The sequence below is a fragment of the Botrytis fragariae genome (genome assembly GCF_013461495.1).
Source record: "Botrytis fragariae strain BVB16 chromosome Unknown tig00000101, whole genome shotgun sequence".
Classification (NCBI taxonomy): domain Eukaryota; kingdom Fungi; phylum Ascomycota; class Leotiomycetes; order Helotiales; family Sclerotiniaceae; genus Botrytis; species Botrytis fragariae.
The window spans coordinates 1,713,213-1,721,867 of record NW_023500996.1 but is presented as its reverse complement, the minus strand read 5'-3'; the positions used below and the strand labels follow the sequence as shown (position 1 = coordinate 1,721,867).

At 33.9% G+C, this 8,655-nt stretch overlaps 1 protein-coding gene across 1 annotated transcript; it reads right to left on the bottom strand.

Moving 5' to 3' along the window:
* Positions 1-1,596: 1,596 nt before the first annotated feature.
* Positions 1,597-6,504, bottom strand: Bfra_009169 (putative nadph-ferrihemoprotein reductase protein; the record flags this gene model as incomplete). Its single annotated transcript, XM_037339519.1, has 3 exons — positions 1,597-3,532; positions 4,845-6,103; positions 6,196-6,504. 3 exons carry the CDS (start codon positions 6,502-6,504, stop codon positions 1,597-1,599), a joined length of 3,504 nt encoding a protein of 1,167 aa, XP_037191085.1.
* Positions 6,505-8,655: the final 2,151 nt, after the last annotated feature.

The following is an 8,655-nucleotide window of genomic DNA, read 5'->3' as shown; positions in this document are numbered from 1 at the left end:
ACCCTAACCCTAACCCTAACCCTAACCCTAACCCTAACCCTAACCCTAACCCTAACCCTAACCCTAACCCTAACCCTAACCCTAACCCTAACCCTAACCCTTAAAATGGATTATATAAGCAATATAACACGTGATATTAAAGAATCTGTATTAAATAAAAATCTTTCTTATTTTATATTCAAAAGGAAAAAGACCTCTTTTTATGCTTTTTCCTACTAATTTAGCTTTTCCGCTTTCGTTAATCTCTTATAGATCTCTTCGTAATCTGTCCATTCTTTCGAAATAAAGCTCCTTTTTGTTTTCTTTATTTTACAACCGTTTTCGTATTTTATGGCCGTTTTCGAATTAATAATCGTTTTCGGATTAATAGTCGCTTTCGTAAGCTTATAAGTGACGATTATATGATCTGATTATATAATAAACTAATTTTAGATTGAATGTCTTTAAAAAGATATATATATTATATTATTTTTTAATTAAAATAATACTTACAAAAAAGTTTAAGCTTTAAATAAATTCTATATTGAATCTCAAAATAAAACTATATTTAAAAAGAAATACTTATTAATTAATTTGAAAAATAATTTAATTTAGATTTCAAAAAAATATAATTCAATTAAATCTCTATTTATTCTTCTTTTCAGATTTTCAAAAAAATCTAAATTATATTCTATAAGGTTGATAATCAATTAATAACTTTTTATTGATTACTACTCTTATTTTTTGTAAAATTATTCAAGCGTTTTTTAATATTTCTTAATATTATTCAAATTCGATTTTTAAGATTAATATTACAAATCAATCAATTTAGAAAATAATTTAATTCAGTTTTCGAATAAATATAATTCAATTGAATCTCTATTTATTCTTTTTTTCAGATTTTCGAAAAAATCCAAATTATATTCTATAAAATTAATAACCAATTAATAACTTTTTATTAATTATTACTTTCATTTTTATAAAATTATTTAAATGTTTTTTGATATTATTCAAATTTGATCTTTAGAATTAATAATATAAATTAATCAATTTAAAAAATAATTCAATTTAGTTTTTAAATAAATATAATTTAATTGATTTCTAATTTATTCTCTTTTTCAAATTTTCGAAAAGATTTAAATTATATTTTATAAGATTAATAATTAATTAACAACTTTTTGCTAATCATTATTTTTATTTTTACAAAATTATTCAAGCGTTTTTTAATATTTCTTGATATTATTCAAATTCAATTTTTAGAATTAATACTATAAATCAATTAATTTAGAAAATAATTCAATTTAATTTTTGAATAAATATAATTTAATTGAATCTCTATTTATTACTTTTTTCAGATTTTCAAAAAAATTTAAATTGAATTCTATTAAATTAATGATTAATTAAAGACTTTTTAATTAATTATCAGCCCTCTATCAAAAATAATTACTAGAGTTAATAATCAACAAAAAATTCCTTAGAATAATAGTTAGAATTAATAATCAATAAAAAATTCCTTAGAATAATAGTTAGTGACTTTTTAACTGATTATTACTTCTTTATCAAAATTAGTTATTAGGATTAATAACCAGCAAAAATTTCCTTAGAATAATAGTTAGACTATTTTCTTGCCAAATATACTAATAGACTCGCTATGCTATCTAAATCTTTTATTAATTCAAATCGACTTTGCTCAGAATACATAAAGTCAGCGTCTTCGAAAGTTTTAATAATCGAAGTAATAAGCTCTTTTATCTGAGTCAAGCAACTCAAGTCTAAAAGCAGTATATCTACTGCCATTTTATAGGATGAGAGCGAGGTTGTAGTGTCTACCTTTCGTTCTCGCGAAACAAGATCGAAAATTTGCGCTCGAATAGTCCTCAGGTCGAGGTTCTTAATCAGTTTCGCGATATCGTCGAGTAGGGTCTCTAAGAGCATCGCTAATGCCGGCACGTGTTCATTCTGTAGTCTTCTCTTTGCATCAAGTATGTGGCCCGCCTTCTTGGGTGTCAGAACCTCAGGTTCGTCCAGCGCTGTAATTTTACCATTTAACAACTGAAAATTCCTCCGGTGTACATTTTCCATTTCAGCTACCTTTTGACCAAGATCAGCGGCGGTTAAGTAGGCATCTTCTGCTCTTGGAGAAGCAAACCTGGGGTATTCCAGGGTCCCGATACGATACGTCTTAAGTTTGTTGCGAATTGAAGGGTTTGACAGATGGCCGACTGCCTTCAAGCTGTCAGTTATGTCTTGGCCGCTGCTTAGCTCGATCAAGGTATCACCACCTGGGTGCCTCTGCATAAACGTGCTCGCATTGTAAACACTGCCTTCTGCCGAAAACCAATACCCAATTTTTTCCGAATTGTGTTTTATGAGTTCGGACATATATAACTTATCTGAACTGGGTCTGAAACTCGTCAAGTGTTCATCTTGATCGAGACATCTCCGTTCTAGACGTGCCTTTTCCAATTCCTGATCGGCTTCTAGCCAAGGCTGATTCCTGCACCTGCGGCCTAGACCATTGATAGTTGTATCTCGACCGATTCTGAACGAGACAGCGAGGAAACCCAACACTTTTCTCCGATGAACTCCCAATAGACCGTCTTTACTATGGTATGAGGATGTAAAAGCATTCCAGATTTCTATCAATTCTCTATCCTTCGAGGTAATGATGTACTCCGTGATAGAAACCTCCCTGATAGCCTCAAGGAACTGTCGCCAGTGGATGGGATATATGGCTCGAACAGCTTTCGCTTCTTTGCCGATACCTGTCTGATATTCAGACCGTCCAGTTAATTCATCCATCATGTGAAAGAAGGGGTGCGCTGTGCCTGCAGCCCCTACCACATCTTTCAGCCAAGGGATTCCCAGATTTGCTACAGTGACCGTCCAAATTAGAGGATCAATATGACCCTTGTGAGATCGATTCACATGGACCTTCTCTAGGGTTCTGGTGATCTGTTTAGTTAGTGTGTGGAGATTTCGTATTGCATCTTTTAGCGAAGAAGAGTTTCGAGCCAAGACAGATCTTTGAGCCTCAATGATCTGATGGAGGATTGGTATTGCTTTAGCGTTCATTTCGATCATTACTCCAAAGAACGTACGCTCTTCTACGTTGCCGACTGTTGGAACGAGCAACTCCAAATTTTCAAGCGTCACATCGCTATATGACAAGCTAGTTGATGTAAAATTTGCTACCATCATATCAATTAAGGTAAGAGCTGGAGTTGATCGCCCAAGACGTTCGCACACGATAGCCCACGGAATAAAAAGTGATGCCGGTAGTATATCGCTATGGCGATCATATTTCAATGTAAGAGGCTCGCTTCCTTCCAGGCGAACAAAGGCATGAGCCGTCATTCCGAGAATGGTGGCAGCCCGCTGGAGATAGAGTTCGGGCAAAGCTTTGGCAGAAGCGTCAAGAAGTGGCATTTTGGTGACAGTTTCTCGGACAGTCTGTGTTTTGACAAGGTGTGGTAATGCAGCAGCAAGTTGGTCCCATGCCGCATGAGAAGGTGGAAGAGCCTTTATTGTTCGTAAGGGTGAAAATCCAGCTCTTTTAGACAGAAATCCGAAATTCTCGTGTCCATGGCAATGATTTGTCCGCTCTGCCTGCTCAATTATTACCTCGCAGGGAGGCGAGATACAAGGACCCTACAGGATATCAGCAGACGAATCTTCGGAAAATATTAGTGCAACAATATACACACGTGAGTTTTATAACGATTCACTGTCCCTGAAAGTATAATCACAAACAAAAAAATAATCCCAAGAACCCAATTAACGTTATAGGGCGATAAGATATCTTTTTGTAACAGCAAGAAGTCTTCGAAAACTTGACTGAGATTGCTGTATGCTATACTGGGTAATATACTGAGAATAAACATTTTATACGACTCCTACAATGAATTGTAATATTATATCTGCGAAAATGGGGCTGCGGCTCGTAATAAATACTCTTAGAGTGTGAAGATTCTGACTCACTGGGCTAAGACCTCTGGATGAGACTTATCATTTCATTGCATTTGATCTACACTTGATGATGGCGCACCTTAGTAAATGTCTCGAACGATACATATAGATATGTAGATCGCTTTTGTTTTATAGCTCATCGCTAGTAACACCTAGAGTGTCAGTTCTATTGTGACTGCGACTATAGGTTTGCTTCTTCTTTTGTATATATCTCAAGATAAGTAATGTGTATATATGCTTTAGTATCGATAGCTTTAATATTTAATCGTCAGTGTTCTTATTAGTATTCAATATTTTGAATATTAATATAAAAGTGATATAATTACCCTTTATATCTATGAACTCTTATATTAAAAGCTTAATACACGCCACCGTTATACTACCGTATACTGCAAGTACGAACACTATTAATCATACACTAACCGATCACCAAAACCTGCCCTGTAATTACTCCACCTGAAATTAATATGGAATGCGTATATACTATCATAATAGGGCGTATACAAGATAAGTCATATCTGCTACAACGACGACCAGGGCTTGAGGTAGAGTGTGTAGAGTAGGGAAAGCAGATTGGGTGTATAGCTTCTGTCATCTGAGGGCTTTATCCGGCTAAGAGAGTGCGACCTTTGGGTTAAGAGATTGAAGACGCATTATCTTATAATCAAGGGTCCAGGATAGAACATTGGCGCGGCTAGTCTAGACATTAAATTCATACATTCATTAACATCAGCATCATTGACAGCATCATTAAACAATTTTGATATTCACTATGCTCATACTCTCACAAAATCATGTTACTAGAAGATGATTGTTTGATCCTTCGTAGGTGGCTATATATAGGAACGAATGAGACAATAACACATGAGAAAAATAACGACTAAAGCTTAGCAAACTTTGCTCCAATTTGGTCGAGTATAGCCGCATGATCTTTACTGTAAGTATCACCATCTCTGGTAATCACTTCATGCACCCAAGAGCCACGAGGGTGAAATGAAGCCTTGAAAGGCAAAGCCCGCATGACGAAGCCGTAGGTGCACGCTAGAGGATCAATTGGGACGAGCTCGCCTGTCTCAGACAAGCCAGCCTTGATATCGAATGACCATAGTAGTTGCGCGACAACGACCCAGATGATATCACGGGCGAAATACCGGCCAGGACATATCCGTCTTCCATAACCGAAGGCGGAAGACGGGATATCTTTGAGTGTTTTGCCGTCCTCCTTGAGCCAGCGATTTGGTATAAAATTATCAGTATCCGGGCCAAACAAAGCCTCTTCCCGGGAAATTGCCCATACATTGGCCATGATGATAGATCCCTTAGGAATAGTATATCCGTTGTAAGATATCTCCTCTTTATTTAAATGAGGGACTCCCTCTGGGACAACGGGTCGCCAACGTAATACCTCCTCGACGATAGCAGTGACATACGGTAGGTTGGGCTTATCATCTGGAACTGGGAATCGATCGCGCCCCACAACAGCGTCCAGCTCTTTGCGTGCAGTGGCTATGAAGCCCCGATCTTGCGTGATACACGCTACCACAAACCAGAACAAACTATCTGTAGTTCCATCTAGCCCAGCGTCAATCAAAGTGCCAAGGTCGAATGCCAGCTCATACATAGACATCGCAAGGCTATCTTTTTCGAGAGTCTTCTTGAGCTGCTTTGATATATTCCACGAATCTGAATCTAGACCACGCTGAAGATTTTTATTGCGCATGTTATATTTGGTCGTGTAGTGATTCTCAGCTTTTGCTTGCCAAGGGGCTAAGAAACCGGGTAGATTGTTAAGTACAGGGAACTGGTCAACAATGTGTGCGCCGACCTGTATAAACTCTGAGAACTCATTATTGGCCTCAACAATAGCTTGAACCAGCGGGTCATTGTGGTCTTTGATACGAAAGCCATACAGCAATGTATGAATAATGCTGGCAGTTGTGCGGTGAAAAAGACCCCGAACATCAATACCAACCCTGTCCGCACTGTCCAGCAGGTCGTACATCAATTGATGCGACTCCATAGTCTGGAAGGGAAGATATGCAGCTACCTGAGTCGCGTTCAGCACTGAGGACTGTAGCCTCTGATGTTGTCGAAATTGCTCGGTATAATTCATCATAAGGATATTTAATCCTTTCAAGGCCAGCTCCGTCGCCAACTGCAAAATCCCAAACAAATTAGCTCATGTTCTCTTTTTATGTATACATAGGAGATGAATTCACAGCAGGGAGCGTATAATGTTTATCTTACAAAAAGACGAGGTCGGTCTGAACATACAGCTCCCCGCTTCGCCAAGACGTCATGGGCTGCTTCATTTGTAGACAAAATGATGATAGACTGGCCAAGCATGTTGACATAGACAATCGGCCCATACTGTTTGTTCCATTCGCAATATGTTCTCCAGCCATGTGACTTAGGAGCTTGATGGGTGTTGCCAATTATCGGCAATGGCTTAGGGCCTGGTGGCAGTGGCAAGGCTGAAATTGATTTGCGCCGCGTAACAATATACACGCTTACTAACAGTCCAGCAAATGCGACTACGCAAGCTGCTGACCACATCGTGATTGAAATATACTGTTATAGACTAAACAAAAAGCTTCGTGAACAAGATTCAAATTTTTGACAGTGGAAGCAGGCTAAGTACTCTTAATTAGCCAAAACTCCCATTGGTCGGGCCATCCTCCCTCGATGCGCCCAAGGGGTAGAAAAAAAGAAAGATAATCTAAGAAATCTTTTTGATCACGAGTTCCACTGCGTCTGTTTCACAAAGCTGTGTTTAGAACTTTTGAAGCAAAGTCAAGGGCTACTTGGAAGTGTAGAGCTCAAAACTTGTGAATCTGATTCAAAGTTTGGATGATCATTCAATCGGTAAGTCAGATCTCATTTTATATATGAAGTATTATGATGTAGTTGATTCAGAAGTCGGTCTTTCCTTGGAGCTTGGTTGATACTAAGATAAAATCTAACCCTTTCAGCCCCTACCCCTACACGGTGACCACTCTACACCGTGAAAGGAAGGCACAGACGTCTTTGGGGTGCGCCTCAATTGACCAGACTCCACATGAGCCCCACTACACGGTGTGAGGGTAAGTCGTGTAAAACCCACTTTCAGTGAAAACTTACTGTTTTAACTAAATCTATTATTGCTTTAAGAATTTTTAATAGATATTAAGCTATTCCCCCAAAATTCAAAGTTTTGAAGTTTTTATTATATTTTATTGATTTTAATAGTTTTATAGCTTTTAAAATATCTAAAGCTTTCTATAAAATTTAAATAGAACTTTAAATAATAATTGAATAAAAAACTAATGATTTTACTTGAAATTTAAATTATTTTGAATAAGATATAACTTTTAAAATACTTCGATATACTAAAGTTTATTATATAAATATTCAAATAGTATTACAATTTAATTTATTTAAAGCTTAAAAATAAAGAAAAACTTAATTACTTTTTAGTTTGTTTTATAGTACTTATCCTTCTAATTATTATACAAAGGTTGAATAAGTAAGTAATATAAAATATATCTAGATATATCCCTACTTTTACTATTTAAACAAATCAAATCATATCGCTAATTGAAAATTTATATAGTGAACTCTAGATAGTAAAAGTATTATAAAGATTATATTTTATTCAAAATTATTAATTTTGATTAAAGTTTAAATTTGAATTCCTATTCTAAATCTATTTAGAATCTATAGAAAGCTTTAAATACTTCAAATACTATAAAATTATTAAAGTTAATAAAAAGCAAGAAAAAGCTTTAAATATTCAATTTTAAGGGGGGAAGAGTTTATTATCTATTTAAATCGCTTAAAGCAGTAATAAAAGCTCTAAAAACAGTCAGATTGTATTAAAATTAAGTTTTATATTAATTACTTATATGACCTCTATATATTAGCGAAATGACTAAAGGGAATCTACTATCATTTGAAAGAACTTTAATAATTTTAATGTCTTTTCGAAATGAGATTAAACAAGTAACTTTTAAATTTTCATCAAAAAGAAGAATCAAATTTTTACTTAATCTCTTTAGATCGTAATCTTTATTTAGATTAAATTTATAAAAATCCATAATAAGCCTGTTAAATCACTTATTAATATCTTACTAATTAAGAGATATCTTGATGACTAATATATTTTTAATATGATTCTATAACGTGGTTTATTATTGAGTCGTTAATATTATTGGGTCACTATTTTTTTTTTTAATTATTTCAATTTCGTATTATTTAATAATTACTTAATTAATTAATTAAAATTATTAAGGATTTAATAATTTAGAATCTATTATATTATTTTGATAAGTTCTTAAATTATAATTAGTTTTTTTATATATATTATAATATTGGTTAAAAAATATTTTTCTATTAAAATTCCTTCTTTTTTAATGCTTATTATATTGAATTTAAATATTAATTTTTTGTTGAAATAATATATTAAAAACCTTTTATTTAATAAATACTTTTTCTTAATATAATTGAATCTTTTTTATATATTGATATTTATTTAATACTTTATTTATCTTTTGAAGTATACAGTTTTCTATATTTAAAAATATATTTTTATAAGTTAATCTTTTTATATTTTTAGTTAAAATTAATATAGTTTCAAATATAAATATAAAAAAATTTAATTGATACTAATTTATTTGAAATTTTATTAAAGTTGATTCAAAAAGAGCTTCAATTGGATTGTAAGGGGTT